The sequence below is a fragment of the Ailuropoda melanoleuca genome, chromosome 16 (genome assembly GCF_002007445.2).
Source record: "Ailuropoda melanoleuca isolate Jingjing chromosome 16, ASM200744v2, whole genome shotgun sequence".
Classification (NCBI taxonomy): Eukaryota; Metazoa; Chordata; class Mammalia; order Carnivora; family Ursidae; genus Ailuropoda; species Ailuropoda melanoleuca.
In genome coordinates, this window is record NC_048233.1 from 74,013,265 (window position 1) to 74,033,336 (window position 20,072).

The window sequence follows — 20,072 nt, forward strand, 5'->3', positions numbered from 1 at the left end:
CGACATCGCACACCCCTCTGAGGGGAAATCAGGAGTCGGACACCTAACCCACCGAGTCACCCAGGTGTCCCTCAACTCCCCATAACTTTTCAGAACAGCCTGGGAGGGCATCCGGGGCCTCAGGTCCCACCCAGATCTCTAAGAGGACTTGCCCACCTCTTCATGAAGGTCCCAGGCAAGTGAGCAGGTGGGGAGTACCTGTTTCATTCACTCTTTCATCCATTCAACCAGTGTTTATTTGACACCTATTATGTGCCAGGTCCTGTAATAAAAGGTGTGATCGCAACTGTGGTGAATGCTATAAAGGAGATGTACACAGTGCCACCAGGGCTATAAGCAAGATAAACAAACACGAGACAGATAATCAGTTACATACGGCCGATAGTCAGGACAACAGAACTCATCTGATGAAATCAAGGAAGTGTTGATAATTACGCTGAGATGCAAAGGATGAGCGGATGTGAATTAGGTAAAGAGGGGAGTGCCAGTGGCCCAGGTGTCTGTGCTAACGCCCCCGTGGGACAGAGAGTGGCATTAGCTTTTGTTGTATCACAAGCCACTCCAAAACGTAGTGGCTTAAAACAACAACCACTTTTTTTTTTTTAAACCCACCATTTCGTGGGTCAGAAACTGGGGCTGAGCTCAGCCAGGCAGTTCCAACAATTCAGGTCATGTTGTGGCTGATTTTGGCCAGGCCTCACTCGCGCCTCTGAGTCCGTTGCCAAGTCAGGGAAGAACTGACCGACCTTGCCTGGGGAGCTTGGGCTCCTCACTTCATGGGCTGCAGTCCCCAGCAAGCCATGCTGGGCTTCCTTCACGTGCAGCAAAAGGCTTCCGCCAGGCAGCCAAAAAGGACAACCACCGAAGCTACGTTTCATGTCTCCGGACGCACCACACTTGCAGTTGTCTCATTGGCCAAAGCAAGGCACGGGGCTAAGCCCAGAGTCGGGCGTTAACAAATTAGGGGCTAGAGCCACCACGATCTATCTGTGTGTTCAAGGAATTGAAAGAAAAAGACGAGAGAGTGAAGAGTGAAGAAGAGCGTGCTGTGGGTGAAGCCGGGGGTGGGGGAACCAGGACGCGCACGGCCTCCAAGATGACACGAGTCTTGGAGTCTAGTTTAGTCTTTACCCTGAAAGCTGGCAAGCCCTCTGGCTTCTGATTCTCTGTCATGTGTAGCCGATCGGCATAAATAAATCCCTTGGAGACGGAACTGCCCTGGGTGAACTAGTCAACTGGACTTTCCAAGCCTGAGAAGCCGAGGACAGGATGTGGAACACGGTCTACCCACCCCACCCCCCGTTCCTGCCCGCAGCCCCCACTGCTATAAATGCCTCATACCTTCTCATCTCTGTGCCTTGATACCTGCTCCCCGTCCCCGCCGTGGGAAACGATCTTCCCATACCCCATGTTAGGCCAGTGCCCGCCTCTCCAAGACTCGCTTCAGGTAGCACCACCTCAAAGAAGCCCTCCCTGACTTCTCTAAGCCCCCGAGACCAAAGACACATCAAATGACACCGTGAGGCCTTGGGGGAAAGCTTGTGACTTATTGCGGTGGCCTTGTGGTTTCTAGGACCAAGTCTGTATGGAACTCAGCTCTGCTGGTGTGACACACACCTGGGGGCATCATGCTTCACCAGTGCTGTAACCATCTTTTTCTGTCTGCCTCCCATGAGACGGTGTTTCTTGAAGGAGTATCTACAACCCCAGGGCCTGTACACAGGACAGTCAGAAGCACCTGAATGAGCGATCCTATCCTTAAGCAGAACTTGCCTCCAAAGCCCCAGTCAATGTGATTAGCACCATCTGTCATGGCAGTGGAGGGACCAGCAGCTCCAGTGTCTCCCAGTGGCACCATGAAGCCACCCACCCAGAGCAGAGAAGCCTCCCCGCTCTAGACAGTCCGAGGAGGGGCAGCGGGCAAGTGAAGAGAAGGGACCTCCCTGGGAGACAAGTACCACCACAGCACCATTCACTGTAATGGAGAAAGAACCGACCCGCCGCGGCCTCCGATGGAGCAGGCCTTCCCCGGGCGCTAGAACAGCTGGCCAGGGGCACTGAGGGAGCCACTGGTCATCAGGAAGCCAATTTGTAGGTTGGCTCACTCACCACAGGCTGGAGAAGCAGAGCCCACGAACCAGGGGCTGAGAAGAGGGCACCAGGCCCCGCCCACCAGTCCTGACAGACTTTTCCAAACCAGCCTCCTGTGCCTGAAGCATGAGGGTGTAAATCACACCGACTCCCTTTTGAAGAGAGGAAATCTGAAGTCCAGGGAGATAATTGACTCACCAGCCCCTTCAGAAGTCCTGGCCACCTGGACAGCGGACGATATTTCCCAGCCTCCCTTGGGGTTACATGCGGCCCTGCTGACCAGGTTCTAGCCAATGAGATGGGAGTGGAAGTGATGTCTATATAACTTTGGGTATTTGCTCCCAAATGGCAGAGCTGTGCCCTCCTTTCTTGTTCTTCTCCTTCCCATTCCCTGGCGGTCTATCTTGGACAACAGAGGCAAGGGCAACGCCTCAGAATAAGGAGCAGCAACAAGATGGAAAGAGCCTGGGCCCCTCCTATCTGGACACACAACCCTGGGACCACCGTATCAGCCCCAACCGGCTAAAGCCAGCACACGCTGTGAAGTGAGGAGAAAACATAGACTGTCTTGGTGAAGCTACTTTTATCCGAGCTATCTGATATGGCCACTGAATCCATATCCTCCGGACTCACAGAATATAGCCCAGGAGTGAGCTTCCTCAGGAAGCCCAGGACCACTGGGACTGCTTGATCCCAGGGGCTCTCATTGTCCCTGGACAACAGAGCTGTGACCTCCACCCCAGGGACCAGCTGTTTTCTTGAAATAGCCGGGGAAGTTGCTCACTTGGAGGAAGCTGCTAGACTGCCAAGGAGGGGAAGGGAAATAAGCACAGCTGATATCCAACCAGGGTAGATACCCGCACACCTGCACTCCTGGTTACAATGTTGAAATACTTCCAGGCCCGCTGACCAGCAGCCGCTGCCCTGAGCTACCCCACCCCGGGAATGGTCCCTCCTCCCCAGCCATCCAGGCCCCAGACCCAGCAATTAAAGGAGCAACACTGGGCACAGGAAGGGGTCACCAGGACTTCATCTCGACCTCTGGACATTCCATCCATAAGCCACACCACTCGTTAAATATTTTCAACATCACCCCGGGCTATAAGGTGCCTGATCTCCACCAAATGAATGGAAATGAACCACTGAACTCAGTGTGGACAGTGATAGCATAACATGAGTTCTGAAAGCCAGAGACCGGCCACTGAATCCCCACCTCGACCTCCTCCTTTCTCGTCTCCCAAACCAGAAACACTTGGCCCCACCGAGGTCTGCCCCTGCCCTTTCAGAATGTCCCACAATCACGCTCAGATATTATTGCACTCTTTTATTTACAGAAAACACAGATAAAGCATTTCAATGTTCATTTAGCAAACTGATCCACTCTTTTTTTTTTCTTTTTGGCACAAAGAAATATCACAGATGGACCCCAAGATCAATCAGAAACCCATAAGATTTATCAGCCATCACTGGTCCAGGGGCAGCCACAAGACTCAGACAGACAGACAGACAGCATCGCCACAGACTGGAAAAAATAAACAAGGTCCACATTCACCTCACAGTAAAAACCCGCTCACCAGCAGGCAAGGGCAGGCCAGGGCAGGGAAGTGGGGGCAGATTCTCTGCTCCAAGGGGGGGAGGGAATGGGCACTGGGGGCAGGAAGCAGGATGGGGAGGGATTAGACACCATTCATAAATTAGAGAGAGGTGGCCTTTTTGTTTTTAACCTCTTACCTTGTGGAAGTAAGACAGTGCAAAACTACCATACCCTGACCACTGGGCCACTGGAAATGCTGCCGAAGTTCCGTGGTTTGGGGGTATCTCTCCTCGTGGGCGCCTGTGTGTGTGCATGTGTGCGTATGCGAATGTGTGAGTGTGGTGCTTGTAAACATTGTCACCATCCACGCAGAGACCCAACAGCCGTGTGTCTGAATGGGGTGGGCTGGGGGCTCTACCCCGCTTCACGCCCCCTCTAGCCCCAGTGATTCCTGTCCAAGACATAGTGCAAATTTTAGAGACAAAAAGAGGCAGAAGGAAGTGGAGGGTGGGCGGGGCCGGTGGGGGGGGGGAAGAAGGACACAAAGACGGAGGGGGAGGGGGAAATAAGGCAACAGTTAAAAACGGTCCATTTTATCAAAACCGACACCATGTGCCCCTCACCCCCGCCCACGGAGCGCTCGTCACGAGAAAGGGCGGAAGTCCCGCTCCTCCACCAGACTGATGGAGGGGTTCTTGAGCTCCTCCTCCGACGTGGCCATCTTATAGCCCAGCTGCGTCAGCACCCGCTGGCACGCGTTCTGGGCGAAGGCCACGATATCGTAGGAGAGGCGGAAGCGCCACTTCTCGGCCGTGGCCGCCGAGTTTCGCACCGTGCCGTATTTGTGCTTGCCCAAGGTGGGGTCACCCCGCGTGTTGTTCTGGATCCAGCGGGCCACGTGGCTGTCCAGGGGGATCCCCAGGAAGCCGTAGATCTCCTCGGTCTTCTTCATGGGGTTCCTGGCCAGGTCCTCGTAGCGCACCAACATGTACTTGCCCTTGAGCCACGGAGGCCGCATGAGGCCGGTGGACACGGAGTTGGAGAAGTCCTCGCACACCGTCGTCAGCTGCGTCACGTCCAGGTTGTAGGGCTTCCTCCCCGTGCCGTACCAGAGCCGCCAGAGTCGGTACGTGTCGCGGAACGTCTCGCTGCGGGAGGCCAGGATGCCACGCGGGTCTCGGACCAGCTGGATGACCTTGAGGTTTAACCGGGGGTCTTCCACCAGGGCCCGAAGGTCGTTAACCTCGGGCACCCGCACCGTCTTGATGGCCACGTGGCTGCGCTCGCGACAGGCCTCGGCGGCCACCGTCAAATTCAACAGGCCGCACTTGCGCACGCAGTCCCCCTCCTCCAGCACCAGGTCGGGGGAGCCCGGCGGGTCGCACACGGGGCGGGAGCACAGCACCCTGCTGGCCCCGCGGCGGAAGATCCTGTCGGTGGTGTGGTTGATGGGCGGCGGCTTGATGTAGTTCTCCAGGAAATAGAGGTCACAGTCATAGAGGCTCCTCAGGAGGTCCCGGCTGGCCCCCAGCATGACCCGCCGGTCCGCAGGGCTCTTGCCCTGGGTAAAGCGGGGGATGAGCGTGTTCTGGACGTGGTAGAGGGGCTCGAACAGGTAGAAGACGTCCAGGTGCTGGTTGAAGAGCTGGCCCACGAAGGAGGAGCCGCTGCGCGTGGTGGCCAGGATGAGGATGTGGGTCTTGCGGGAGAGGTTGTAGGCGAAGGTGGGGCCCTCCTCGCAGAGCCGCTCGGCCAGCCCCGCCTCCGCCAGCCCCGGGCAGGTGTGGAAGGACTTGGCGGTGAAGGTGCGGATGGCCGTGTACTGAATGGCGATGGAGGCCAGGGCAAGGAGGAGGACGGCCTTCCAGGAACATTGCATGGCTGGGCACCTTCATGGGGCTGCTTCTCCACCCTGCGAGGTCTGCGGGCAAATGTGGGCGGGGGTCAGGGAGCAGCCTACGATAGGTGCACCACCCGGCCAGCGCCCGGCCTACTCCCCTGGACCGGCTGGTCTCCAGGGGGTCCCCGGACTTAAGGGACTCCTTGCCCAATGGTCACGCATGCGCCTAAGGACTGAGCAGCTTCTAGGCTAGACTTTACATTCTCTGGGGACTCCTGGGAGCTTCTGGGGACCAAACAAACTGACTCCCCACACACAGAGTTTAACGAATGCTGCAGGGGACTCCCATCGTGAATCTGGAGTTCCTTAGTGGGGCCCCACTGTGCAAGAAGCTAACTTCCTCAGCTCACACACTAGGGCCCACCAGTTCCTGCCTCGAGCCACTCCCTCGTCACTGATTGCCACCCCTGCCAGCACCTCCAGGGCCCACCTGCATCTTCCACCCCCACGAGCAGGCACCTGGTTCCCCACGTGGTCATCTTTCCACTAGGGCAAGGGGCAGATGACCCCGACTGACAGCAGAGTGAACTGGCTCTTGGGGTGGGGGGGGTACCCAGCCAGTCCTCAAGGGCCTCCACCATTAGGGTCTCAGCCCTCTGCCCACAGGAGGCGCTCGGAGACCCCACTGTGACCCAGCAATGGCCCCAGAGAACCAAGCAGGATGGAGAGAAGAGGAGGGAGTGGTAGAAAAGGGGCATCTCAAGGAATGGAGAAAGCAGGGCAGGTGCGGGGGCAGGGGGTGGCAGGGGCGGGAGCCAGGAGAACAAGAAAAACGAAGGGTGTGCCAAAGGTCCAGAGCAAGGTGCCAGCCTGAGCGTCTGGAAGTCGCCCCCAAGGGAGGCTGGCTCAGCTACCGGGTCCTGGGGGGAGAGCTCAGGCTGCTCCAAGAGCGAATGCAGGAAGGGCTCCACCACTCACCAAAGAGGGGCTGCTCTGAGCTAGGGGGTCCACAGCTGCCAGGTCTCCTGGCCTAGCCGGCAGTCCCCGCCTGTGCAGCAGCCCTGTGGACCACAGACTGCAGAGAGAGAGGGAGGGGAAGTGTTCTGAGGAGGGGGGTTGGTCTCTCAACATCGCCCTTCCCACCCCTTCTCTCCTATGTCCTATGCCCCCACAGACCACCCTCCAGGGCTGGGTGACAAGGGCCCTAGCTGCTCTCCCAGACCCATCAGTGGTTCAGGGTTCCAGATATTCCAGGGCCACCTTTCACCCCCTGGGATCTGGCCGCCTGCCTCCTGAGCCCTCCACCCACCTTCCCCACCCCCTACCCATCCCTTCCTGGCAAGCCTGCATCCACAAGGGCATCCACCCCAGGGAGGACCCCCCACACACACCCACCATCCAAGGGAGTTGCAAAGAAATCCACTGGCCACAAATACCTTGAGGCCTCACTAGCCCTGTTGAGCTCTGGTGACCAGACTGACCCAACTGACACAGTGCTCAGCACCCAACTGTGGAACANGAAATCCACTGGCCACAAATACCTTGAGGCCTCACTAGCCCTGTTGAGCTCTGGTGACCAGACTGACCCAACCTGACACAGTGCTCAGCACCCAACCGTGGAACAGTATCAGAGTCAAAAATTCTTCCAGAGGGGCGCCTGGGTGGCACAGCGGTTAAGCGTCTGCCTTCGGCTCAGGGCGTGATCCCGGCGTTATGGGATCGAGCCCCACATCAGGCTCTTCTGCTGTGAGCCTGCTTCTTCCTCTCCCACTCCCCCTGCTTGTGTTCCCTCTCTCGCTGGCTGTCTCTATCTCTGTCAAATAAATAAATAAAATCTTTAAAAAAAAAAAATTCTTCCAGAAAATTAGGCCAGAGCACAGGTTCTGCATTTTAAATCAACAAAACAGCCTGACCCTTCAAAATTGGACTTTTTCAGTGACTCCCCAAGAGGGGTTGGGTGGAAGTCAACAAGGCAGGGGGGCTCACCCAGACCTCCAGGTGGAAATGGCAGCTCCGTCTAGACAGCCCAGACGCTGAGGCTTGCACAGAAGGGACAGCTGGGGAGGAAGGCTCTTCTTCCAGCCACACCAGAGAGGAGAACGGTTACCTAAAACTCAAAGCAAAAGTGGACCAGGGAGCGTTCCTGACCTTGACGCCGTCCGCGGATTCTAAGTTAAGACACCCAGGCTGTAGCATTATTTCGGTTAGCATCTGTCGAGTACTTCCTAAGCCCTGTACCTGCATTCGCTCATTTATTCCTCCCAGGAGCTTCACAGGGAGGCCAGGATTAGCTCCATTTCACAGTCTAGGAAGCTGAGGCACAGAGAGTGGGGTGACCTGCCTGAGCTCATGTGCCTGGTTTAATGCACATCTCACAGGTTCCCCAGAGCCCGCGCTCTTTCCCTCTGAAGTTTGACCTTGTTCCTCCAGCTTACATGCACTTGGCCTTCATACACGCATCCCATTCATGTCCCCAGCCCATTTGTAAATCGGCGAGAGAAAGACCGGGCATTACAAGGGTACAGATGATCTGTAATGTAACGCTTACAGGTCCTTCCCTTTGCTGTCTGGTCTTGGTGATCAAGGGCTTGTTGATCAAGGCCCACGGCTGAGGGGGCGAACTTGTACTCTGTGAATATTCTTCCTACATCCCGCTATTTGGCGTGGCTCCTTTGGGGGAGGGGTTCGTGGATCCTCACTTCCCAAACCCGCCGTGCTGACTGGCTCAGCCAACTCCGAACACCACGCTATTCCTTACAGCCTCCTCTGGGAGGTCAGGGTCCTCATTCCCATTGTTTACATGGAGAAATGGAGGCTCAAAGACTAAGCAAATATGCAGAAGCAAATAAGGAATAGCAGAGACTCGAATCCCTCTGTGTCAGACTCTTAGGCCAGTGCTCCCCTTTACCATCAGCTTATCGGAAAGAAAACAGAGCTAAAGCAGGTCTGGTTGCCTCCCAGAGGGGTGCAGAGGCTGAGCTGAGCTGACAGTGGGCCTGCTGAGGCTCTGGGGCCTACGAGTCCTATTTTAAGTTTGAAACTCCACTCAGTACCTATAGGGAAGAGTACCATGTCACCAGGTGGCAGTAAATATGGAAAGGACACAGTCTAGATTCTTGGGCACCTCCAGTGCGATCAGAGAAAACCACAACCCTGACCACACCCCATCCCACCCCTACCTCACCCCAGGGCCGCAGAGAATGCGGACGCCATCAACTGGGTTGGAGGAAATGCCCAGAGCAAACTGCCGCTCTGCATTAAATTAGATTCTCCAGCAAAATGCAGGCCCACCCTGCCTAAGCGCCCCAAGACAAATGCCTCTAAGGAACAGGTAGGGAATAGCATTAATAATAGTGTAGGTAGTATTTTTAAGTTAAGTAAGGGTCTACAGTTGCAATGCCCTCATGCACATCATTAGAATGGACTCCCTTTGCACTAATTCATAAAGACCTGTCAGACATCCAGCATGATCCAGGCACTGTTCTAGGAATTATGGGGGTGGGGAGACAAGAAGGAAGCAAGCACTTACTGGGCACTCGTGATGTTTATCCCCAGAAGGATCACAGATGAGGGCACAGGGTGGGAGTGAAAAACACCTCATGCCCTCACACTAACCCTGTGTGGTCGATGTTGTCATATCCCTTTTACGGATGAGGAAGCTGAGGCTCTACGAGGTTAGACAAATTTCCCCAGCTCACACTCCTACTAAGGGGTAGAGCCAGGATTCCAGCCCAGGCAGTGTGTGCTGTGGAGCCCATGCTCGAATCCTCCTCCTTTTTTTTTTTTTAAAGATTTTATTTATTTATTTATTCGACAGAGATAGAGACAGCCAGTGAGAGAAGGAATACAAGCAGGGGGAGTGGGAGAGGAAGAAGCAGGCTCATAGAGGAAGAGCCTGATGTGGGGCTCGATCCCAGAACGCTGGGATCATGCCCTGAGCCGAAGGCAGACGCCCAACCGCTGTGCCACCCAGGCGCCCCTCGAATCCTCCTCCTTGACCCACTACACTTAATCCCCTCTGGTTCCCACCAAGACGGGAAAGAGAAGGCTGGAAGAGATTTCACTTAACTCGAAGATTCTGGTACCAAAAGGAAAATTCACCCATAGAGGGGAGCATTTAAGTTTCTCTCCCTACCGCTTCTCCCCACCCCAACCCAGAGAAACTTAAGGCCAGGATTGGAAACTTGGCTAATACGTCAGAAGGATCTCGATGTTACAAATCCCCAAGAAAGTGGGACTCAGGTTCACAAGGTGTAGCTTGAGCACCAGCGATGGGACTGTGTTCAAAGGCCCAGCCACAGGCCACCCCCTGCCTCCCAGGAGGGCAAAGCCAGGGCATGGGAACAGGAAGATGAAGAAAGTCAGACCCTCCTAGTAATGCCCCTGCTCTCCTGCCAGCCTGGCAGAGTGGGGCTCGGGACTGGCCAAGCTTCCTTGGTATGCTGGAGGCATCTGCCCTGGAAACCAGAGGCCCCAGGGCCAGGTCCCACTGTTCCCAGGGGAGCTCTGGCCACTGCAAGGAACTCTTCAATGCCCTTGTCCTCCAAGCCAGACTGCAAGCCCCACGGCCCCTCCCCGGGCTTTGAGCAGCCTTTGGTATGACCTTCCTCCACCTCTGGTTAGTCAAAATCCTGACAAGCCTTAGACACAGAAGCCCAGGATCTGTAACTTCTGTTGGAAGGCCAGGGAGCTGGTGAACTCCCAGCAGAAAGCTCAGATTCCACAGTCAGCCACTTCCCAGCTAGCGCACAGGGTGAGAGTGAAGAACACCTCCACATTGGAGAACTGGAATTCAGAGCTCAGGGCCCAAGCCATGGAAGCACACCCACCTGGGTATCACTTAGCACGTGTGTGGACCTGGATTCATTGGCTGTCTCTGAGCCTCAGTTTTCCTACCCATAAAGTGAGTGTAACCATAACGGCAGTTGCAAGAATTGAAAGAATTAAAGCATTTAGTCAATGCCAGGCACAGAATATGGCATAGCCTTGTGCTTGGGACATGGGCTCCGGCACAAGCCCCACTGATGGCCAGGTTTCTGAATCTCTCTGGGCCTCTGTTTTCTCACCTGAAAAATGGGGGTCATTTTAACAAGGCTGTTGTGAGGACTAATTAACATAGTGCTGGCATAAAGCAAGCACTCGATAACCGTACGTTACTGTCATCATCATTAAACGTCTTGTCTGCTTCGTGTTTCGAGTAAGCACCTGAGAACAGATCTCACTGACTCTGATGGTGAGACAGACACTCTCTGGCTGTGGTGTCCAGACCCCTGCCAGGCAGGCCTCTGCTCATTGCCCCTTCTTCTTTCCGCTCCTCTCCCAGCCTGAGAACTTTCTGCGGCTGAGCCACCGCAGCGGCTTGCCTGCTGCCCTCTAGTGGCTAGATCCTGTAGTACAGCCTCTTAGCCCTGCGTTCTCTGCTGGGTTCAGAATTCCGGGCCTGCCAGCTGCGGCCTCATATGAGGGTTCAGCCAAGGGCGGTGATGTTGCAGGATGCCATGAGAGGTGATGATGACACCCCCACCCGAGCTGTGGCCTCTGCTCTGTGCACCCTTGCTTCTTCACCCACACACCAAGAGGCAAGCAGCAACAGGCAGCCTCACCTCACCCAGAGGGCCTCTCCTCCCAGGCTCACTCCTCTCTGGCAGGGGAAGGAACTTAATGTTACAGGCAGGAACAGCCCTGCCTTCCCTGGATGGGTGACCTTGGACTCATCCCCTGGCCTCTCTGTGCCTCCATATTTCCACAGATCCAGCGACTCTAAGGGCCTCCGAACTCTGACCACTGGGGTTCTCTGATCCCAGGAAGTCCCCATGCTCCATTTTCAAAGTCAGGGCCCCCCTGCTGGCAGGGGGATGCTCCTTTGAGAGCGGGGAAAGCCCCAGTCATCTTCCAAGAAGATATCAGGGCTGGCAGCTGGGCCCCATGCCCTCAGCCGGGTCCACGGCAGCCCCCCCCCCCGGGGGGCTCTGCCCTCTGCCGAGTTAGCCCTCTGGCTTCCACTCTATAAAACTCCATCCAACCCAGACCTGTGGCTTTGGCCTTTTCTGGGCCACAGGCCTCTTGGAGAGACACGTCCTTCTTTCCAGGAAGATTCATTTGTATCCACAACTTTCCACACACAGAGGGCTCCTGGACCCGCTTAAGCCCACCCATGGGCACCTCAGAGGCTTCAACCCATTCACCAGCAGTATTCTCCCCTGCCCTAGGATTTTCTTTTCAAATGACCATACCAGAGAAACCTCCACAGATTTGTAACACTGAACATAGAGCCATCCCCCAAGATAAAAAAAAGCTACAGCCAGAAAACACATGTGCGATAGGAGGTTACTACTTGTTTTTAAAAAGGAGATGCGTGGGGGCGGGGGAATATTTATATACATGCATATACAAGCACTGAACTGGTAACCCCAGCTGCCCCGGCGGCGGGGCAAGGAGACCGAGGTGGGAGGAAGGCAGCTCACACCGAGCCTCTCAGTTCCATTTGAGTTCATTAACTTTCTGGGCGACAGCAAAGCCACCCCACGCAAGATCTGGAGGGGTGGGGCACCGAAATCAGCACTGGCAGCTCACTGTGCCTCCTGTTCTCTCCCCAGGGCACTGCCAGCCGGCTCTCCCCTTCCCCACTTCCAAGGCACCAGGGTCAAAGTCACTACATTTCTGCCAGAATGGGGCTCTGTCTGCTTAGGCCGGCCGCAAAGGAGAGCAGTCAGCGGGTGCTGCCCACAGAGACTGGGCAGGAGCTGAAAAAGAGGGAGACCTCCAAGGGGAGGTGGGGCTGCTGGGAGGAGCAGAAGCCTGAGTTGGGGAAATGACTCCCCTCCCCACTTTTTCTTCCTAAAAACAGCTTGTGAAGCTCCGAGGAGATAGGGAGGGCAAAGATTGAAGATCCTGAACATGAGATTTCCAACCAGCCCCAGCAGCCAGTACGGAGGGGTCCGAGGCCCCAGAACCCCAGGCACGGGAGCAAGGGGCAGGAGGAACAGGACGGGGAGGAAGAAGTTGGCAAACAGGCCGCTGGGAGAGACTGCAGAAAGGAAGTGCTTAATCCCTGGGTCTGCGGTAGTGGTAGCCAATGCTGACCCACCAGAGATGTTTGTTTAGTTAAGGCTAAAACAGCAAGGTTTTTTTTTCCTTCCTTAAAAAAGAGTGAGGTCGTGAAATGAGGCAAGTGAAAAACAAGGGTACGAAAAAAGCCGAAAGCACTAGAAGCCAGATTAGCATACAAGAGCCAAGACATTTCTGGGCTACCCAGATGGATCAGAGCTACCTGGAGACCAAAGGGAAAAGAGAACTATTTCATGTTTCAGAGGACTCATGAGATGAGAATTATAACATCTGCTCAAGAAATGCCCAACTAACTATTCCTCGTACCGAACCCAGCACAAGATTTCTCCCGAGGGGTCTCCTAGAGAGAGCCCTGAGCACAGCCTGCCATCCTCGAGACCTTGTACCTAGTAAGCCCAAGGACAAGTTTCATGGGGCTGTGTTCCAGAACCACCTTCAAGGTAAGCAGTATGCCAAACTCAGCCACTGCAACCTTCCAGGGAAGGAGGGACCCCTGGGGTCCAGAATCAGCCTCTGGGGTCCAGAATCAGCCTCTGTGGTCTGGGTCAGCCCAAGGGAAATGGGGGGCAATAGTACGTCCCTTTAGGGTGATGCCCCCTCAAGCTGAAACACTGTGAGGCCTGCGGACCTTTTCCCCAGAATCTGCACCAACACAAACAGGGTGTTTGTATACAGTCTTTAGAGTCCCCAGGCCCCGTACCTACCCACGGACCCCAGAGGCAGAACCAGTAGTTCCTTCAGGCACCCTGAGCGGGGCAAGTTCTCACAGTCATGGTTCCAGAAAGTGACTGTCCACCAACTTGTCACCCTTAGCAGAAACCTCAGCTGACTCTTAGGAGCTCTGGTATGCCCAGACCAGATCCCTCTGGTGTCCATACATAACGACACTGGAGACCCCCGTGGGTGCCTTGAGCGTCCTTGAAAAGTCACCCACAGGTGTAACTGGGGTGGTGGTTGGGCACCCCAGCTGTGGGGCCGGACAGGCCTGGGTTTGAACCCCACTGCTATTGCCTGATAGCTACAAAACCCCGAGCGAGGCACTTAACCTCTGTAGACCTCAGTTGTCCTTACCTGTGAAATGGGAAAGACAGTCACAGAACCTTCCAAATATTTGGGTTGTAAGACAGAAAGCCAAGGAACAGCAAGAGCCTAGCACAGCGCTGGGCACAGAGCAAGTGCTCATTACGTCAGAAGCAGGAGTGTGACTTTCAAGGGCGACTCAAACCTACAGACCAACTGTAACGGCCTGAAAATGTTGAAGGAAGTTAGAACAGATTCCACAGCCTCTTCCAAAGCTCACACAGCCTGTGTGGTTGGAGACACTTGTTGTCGGGGTGGCAGAGACAGCCTCACGGTCCTGCTGTGGGCCCAGCGGGTTGGTGAGGTCCTGGCCCGGCCCGAGGAAAGTTTTCCCCAGCACTGGGGAGAGTGACTGACCTCCTGGCAAAAGGCCCCAGTGTGCCCGGCGCCTCAAGGAGGAGGGATGAGTCAGAAGGGCCCAGTTCCCTCAGGCCAGTCCTACCACAGCCTGGCCTGTGGTAGGCGGACCCTTCTAACCCGACACTGGGCGGAAAGGCCCCGGTTTCCTGTCCCCCCCCCTCAGCAGCCACAGCCAGAGTCGGAATAGTACGGAGGCTCCACCCCCTGGATACCGGGGCTTCGGCCCATCCTCCCAGCTTCCAGGATGGGAAACCTCCAACAGGAGCAAAAGCACAAGCAGCTGCTGCTGGAGGGGCTGGGGGGGGCATCTGTCCCCAGATGCTGGAGTCTCCAGCCTCCACCCCAGCTGGCCCCTGGGAGGAGGGCTGGGCATGGGAGAGGCTCACCTGAGGGGGCTGCGGGAGCCGATGCCCAGAGATGACCCCGGTCCCGGCTCACATTCAGTGGGTGCTACCCACAGGGACCACTGCCATCCTCCACAAACGAGGAGCACTGAGGCACGGACAAATGAGGGGGTTGATCTAGGTGTGTGCAGCTGGTCTGTGATGGGGTCCAGACTCAAGCTCAGCTCCGAGGACCCCCAAGCTCTGGCCCTAACCACAGTACATAAGTCCCCAGGCCATGCCTGAGAGTAAGAGCATCACCCTGCACCTGGAGACTAGGTCAGGGACAGGGTGTGCCAGGGCCAAGGTGGCTGCCAGGGTCCCGGGCATCCACCCTGACCCAGACCTGGGCTCACCCAACACTGGTTGACCATCTCTAAGGATCAGGTCCCTGGGGTGTCAGCTGGAGGGACGGGGGCTGCCTATGGCCCTGCCTGCCTGACTTCCTGGCACCCCAAACAGGTCTGTGCCACCTCACCACTTCCCAGGGGGCTCTGCTTCCCCAGCTGAATGACAAAAAGGAAGATTATCACGAAGACTGCCAGAGGGAGCGGGTGTGGACACGGCTGGTGCAGTATCACACCAGACAGCCAGCAGCCGAAGCACTCTGGCTTGGCAGAGAGAGAAAAGTGTATTTTCTTAGCCAGAAAGCCCAGGAACATCCAAATCCTATGTACCCAAGAGGATGCCAAAGAATGTCTTTATTCCCACCCGGCCTGAAATGGTCTAGAATGGGGTTTAGGGTTTGGGCTCAAGACCAGCATAAGGTCTCCCTGCTCCCTAAGCCTAGAACTTACCACCAGGCCACTGCTGGTTGCACGGCGGCCCCTGTGCCAGGATGCTGGTGTGGCTCGCCCTGTCACCCCTCTGGCTCCTGAACGAGAAGTGGTAGGGAGAGCCACCCACTGGGAACATGAAATCAAACAAGTGTCTCTGCCCCCACATCCACAGGGACCTCGAGAGGACATAATGGCTGCTGGCTGAGGGCCCAGCACCATGTGACGAACCTTTCATGTACCACTTTATTGGATCCTGTCTCCAAGCTTGGGAGTAAGGACTACAGCCGGATCCGTGACACAGGTGACAGACAGAGGCTCCCAGAAGTTAAGTGACTTGCTCCTACAGCTCAGAAGTGGCCGGGTGGGGAACTGGACTCAGGCTACGGGGCATTGCGTGTGAGGTCGTCACCTCTCCCACGTTCTCCCTGAAGCCTTCCCCTCCTTCCCCCTCTGACCTCCTAAAACCCTCTGGCTGAACCACCCCAATTAGCTTTCCTGACCCTATACTTATGCTTTGAGTGGGTAAGAGCAGCATAGCAGCAGGCAAAACCCAGACCTTGGATCTTGGACGGCCCTACCCTCCCTGAGCCCCAGGTACCCGGGGAGGGGAGCCCACACCCACCTCCCAGGGCAGGGGAGGGGCTTAAAAGAGATCTGAGCTTAGTGCCTTGTTCAAGACAATCACTCAATTAACGATATCTTGATATCTTCGGAATGTCTGTCTTCCTCAGCCGTCTGCAGAATCCCTGAGGGAGAGCCCCAGGCCCTCCATCCCTCCCCACCCTCGGTACCCAGCCTGGGGCCTGCAGCACACTCACTCGAGGGGCACTCAACAACTCGCTGCCCCCAGCAGAGACCCGGAGAAGGGAAGAACTGTGCTCCGCTCTCAAGCCCAGAGGAGGAGACTAGCTCTCCCCACAATTCCCAGCTCAAAGCCTTCCAGCTCTAATCAAGGAGCAAGCACAAAGAGGGAATCTCTGGGAACTCTGTGCCCCCACGTGGCACCGTGGGGATTTATAAAGAACAAATCATGCCTGACAAACTTGATAGCTTTCTTGATAGAATTACAAGACCGGTAGATGAAGGAAATGCAGGCAGGGTAATATATCTTGATTTTTAGCAAAGCATTTGATACAGCGCCTCAAGTAATCTTACAAAATTAATTCAAACAGACTTGGCCTAAGCACTTGTCATGGGCCCGAAAGCAGGAGGGGGCAGGTCCCAAGAGTCCTGAGTGGAGGAGGTGAGCCCAGGGGTAAGGGGCTGGGGGACAGAGTCTGTGAGTGGGGGCAGGGCTACCCAGACCCCGCACTGGGTCAGATCTTATCTGACATCTTTATTAATGATCCTGAGAGAGGGAGTAAACAGTCCGTTAATGAAATTTGCAAAGGATATTAAATGGAAGGTGTTGTGAACACCAATGAGGACAGCAAAGTGGTCCAGAGAGACCTGAGTGGGCGAAGAACCTTGGCAGGAAACTGCTATTTGAAGGGGGGGAGTGGGGGATGTGTGGGCCGGGCAGCACCTGGGGCCACCTGGAGAGCCAGGAAGAGGGAAGGGCTGCCCCAGGGCTGGGGTGGAGCTGGGAGCAAATGCCGCTAGCTTGGGTGTGGGTCACAGGAGCAAACCAGAATCTCGGTTTTTCCCATCTGGAAAATAGAAGGAAGGACTCGTAGATAGGGAGGAATTTCTGCCGCTTGGAGAGCTGGTAGTGATGGGGGGTGAGGGAGGGAGCTCAGAGCTGAAGCCCACCTTACAGGAGGGGAGAGGGGTTGTCTACAGGCCAGGGAGAGGAGGGTGGCATGGCAAAGAAGGGCTGGTGACAGAGACTCTGGCTGAGCCATCCCTAGTGCCGGCGATGTCCCCGAGCCACTGCTCTGACAAGGCCAAGGCAGGTGCTGCGGGGTAAGGGGGCAGGCCCCTCTCCCAGCGGGCTGGGCAGTAACACGGGGTGGGGGGGCGAAGAGGGCAGGGTCTGTTTTCTTTCTGGAGAGTTCCTGATCCTTCTTTCATCCAGTGGGAGAGGCCTCTCCGGGATCAGGAAGACCCGCCCTGCCCCCATCCCTTCCCTCTCTCCTCAGAGCTTAGACCTGTCCTGTCCCTCTCCCCCTGGCCCGATCCCAAGGAGGCTGAGGCAGAAAGCTGCCCATCCATCTGGACTTGGAGAATTTGTTCCCACAAGGCTCCTAGACAGGTGGGGTTTGAACAGGAGCCAGGGCTCCCCAGCACGGTGATGGGCCCTCCGCGACCTAAATAAATGCTTTGTGGGAGGAAGAAATGGATGGCTGGTTCCCAGCTGGGGTGGCTGGGGAAGGGTCTCCCAAAGCAGGAGGCCAGCCCTGCCCCACGTCAAGACCACCAGCACAAGAGATAGACCCAGGCGACTGCACAGGCCATGCTCCTTCCAACCCCCTGAGTTAACACTAAGGACACTTACTGAACATTTGCTATCGCTCCATTATGAGTGCGTGCCTCAGATCAACGTATTTGACCTTCACAGCCGCCCAAGAGGTAGGAGCTCTTTCCTCCCATTGCACAGAGGAGGAAAGTGAGGCACAGGCGGCAGCGATGAGCCTGGACACCCAGCCAGGAGGCCCGTGGGAGAAGCAGCAGTCTGCCATGAACCGCAAGGAAAGCTGAGCAGCTCCCGATGGGGGGACCCCAGTGGGTGGGGACAGGCAGCCCCTCATGCAAGGACCCCAGAGCCTTGCCCAGACTCTCCCTGCCCCCATCAAAGGGAGTTGGCCCAACTCCTGCCACACTTGTGGAGCCCGATTTTACTATATGTTTCCCTTCTCCCCCACCACTGCTGCGCTACACCGAGTCCTCAGAACAAGTCTGTTTCCATGGAAACCATACAGTGACTCAGGGCTTCGGGACCTTCTCTGAACCAGATTATGAATATCAAATGCTCCCTCCCCGCACCAATGCAGAGTGAGTTAGAAAAGTAAAAAGAGAGCCACAGCGGGTGAAGGCAAGGAGAAAGGGGCGTGGGCAAGGGGAACCCAGAGGGGTACCCTGCCCCCCCTCCATTGAGAACCTGGCTTCTGAGCCCCTCTGCAGACTCAGAGGAGCACAGACATACACCTCCATGTGCCTGCAGCCGGCACACACGACCCCTATTTCAGCACCATAAGCACCACCCTTCCTCGGGAACTAAGACCTGGGGCAGGGGGGGGGGCGCAGGGAGGTAAGGGGGATCTGCATCCTTCCTACTTGCGGCCTGAACATGGCAGAGGTGGCTGAGACGGCAGGGAAGAAGAAAGCTGTCTGTAAGAGGAGACTGACTTCCAATGCCGAGGAGGAAACCTCTGGCCAAAAGCATTGCAATACTTAGCAAAGAGGGAAATTTGGATTTTAGGGGGAAATGTGTTTCTGCTTTGAGATGAGGAGGCTGAGTTAAGTATATGTGCCAGGATGGGGGTGTGACCAGGATTTCAAAGCCCCAGCGGGGCTGGGGATATCATTAGCAGAGACTTCCTCCCCGTTCCCCTACCCTGGCATGGCCTAGGGCAGCTCACCTGCCCCAATAGAGACATAGCAGGGAAATGAAAGTTTGCAGGGCCAGGCTCCTGGCCTCCCACAAGGGGCTAAGGCCCAAGGGCAAATCCGCCCCCTCCTTTCCCCAGCTGCTCCCTGAAGACCCAGGAGGGAAGGGAAGAGAACAGGTTGGAGGCTTGATACCTCCCTGGTGAATCCAATGTGTGAGTCATGTTGGTGAGAACACTTGGAAAAAGAAACAGGGTCATGGTGATGCCTGTGAGCATCCCCAGTTCCTGAGGATGGAGCCTTAGAACCGCCTGCCCAGGTAGGGTCTCTGCCCTAAGACAGTCGGCCCCATCATAAGGGATCCAGAAAGCCCTGGAGGTGGGTACCTGGTACCTCAGCCCACCTGCTTGCCTCTTACTACCTACAGTTCCTCTGGCTTGCCAAAGCAGCTACTTTCCCAGCCAGAGTGCCTGCCTCCTGCCCCAGTCCTAGGTCCCCTCTGCTCCCTGCCCTCCCAGCCCTCCACAAGATGCTGGGCTCAAGGCTGTCCTCTTAGAAGCTTCCTGCTTAGGATCAGTGTCTAAGTCCATCGGAAGGAAACCTGCACCAGAGGTGAGGAACCTAATCCTGGGAACCCTCAGGCCGGGGCTGGGGGGAGGGGGCACCCTGTGGCCCGGCAAATCAGGCCAAGGTGCCACCCTAGGACGATCCTCAGGTCTTACCTTTTAACCCCTAGCATCCCAGGCAGGGCCACTCTGAACTGTTATGTGAAAGCAAGCATTGGGTTCCTGGAGCCCGGGAGGGGCTGCTCCCGGGGTACCCAGAGAAGAGCAGCAGAGTGGTTCTGCCTTCCCGTGGGGGGGTCTCTGCACCATCCATCGGCTCATCGCAGAGTGACTGGGGCGGGTTCGGAGCCAGGCGGGGGGAGGGCAGGAAGCCGGGGGCAGCCCCCTGCCTCCCGGCGCAGCCCTGGTTTGTAAAGTTGGTGCAGACGTGGGACCTCAGGGTCTCGAGGCAGCTCAGCAGCCCCAAGCCGGGCAGGCTGTGGGACGGAGAGCCCCGGGCAGCCCCCGAGTGCGCTCCGCAACCGCGGGGAGCGGGGCGCCTCGGGGCCGCCGCGCGTCTCAAGTTTGCTGCCCTCGCCGAATGGGGCGGGGAGGGCTGGGGTGGTCGCGGAGCTCACCCGCCACCCACCTGGGGAGCCCTTCCTGCGCCCAACGCGCTGCCGTCCCCCCCCCCACGGCCCGCACCGCCGGCGCGACTGTCCTCGAGCGGAGGGGCGTCTCCCACCGCGCTCGCGCCCTTCCCGCTGCTGCGGCGAGGGTCCGCTCCCGCCCGCCGGGGGCCTGCCCGGCCCGGCCCATACCTGGTGGGGGGCGCACCGGGAGCCGCTGCAGCGCCCAGCGCCGGCTCCATCCTCGGCTCTGGAGTCAGGCTCGCCGGCGGGC

The 20,072-nt window shown here is 56.7% G+C and overlaps 1 protein-coding gene across 9 annotated transcripts in view; it reads right to left on the reverse strand.

The window, feature by feature from the left end:
- Positions 1 to 3,395: 3,395 nt before the first annotated feature.
- The window catches only part of CHST1 (carbohydrate sulfotransferase 1), a 101,379-nt gene continuing 84,702 nt past the window's right edge, over positions 3,396 to 20,072 (reverse strand). For 4 of the 9 annotated variants that reach the window (XM_034645416.1, XM_034645415.1, XM_034645414.1 and 1 more), the window contains 3 exons: positions 7,452 to 7,572; positions 6,444 to 6,540; positions 3,396 to 5,546 (listed from right to left, as the gene is read on the reverse strand). In XM_034645416.1, coding sequence (XP_034501307.1) covers positions 4,269 to 5,504 — 1,236 coding nt within the window. In that variant the 5' untranslated portion in view covers positions 5,505 to 5,546; positions 6,444 to 6,540; positions 7,452 to 7,572 and the 3' untranslated portion in view covers positions 3,396 to 4,268. Of the gene's footprint in view, positions 5,547 to 6,443; positions 6,541 to 6,901; positions 6,966 to 7,451; positions 7,573 to 13,604; positions 19,960 to 19,990 lie in introns of those variants that run through there. The other 5 variants (XM_034645419.1, XM_034645413.1, XM_034645417.1 and 2 more) reach the window with 5 other exon arrangements.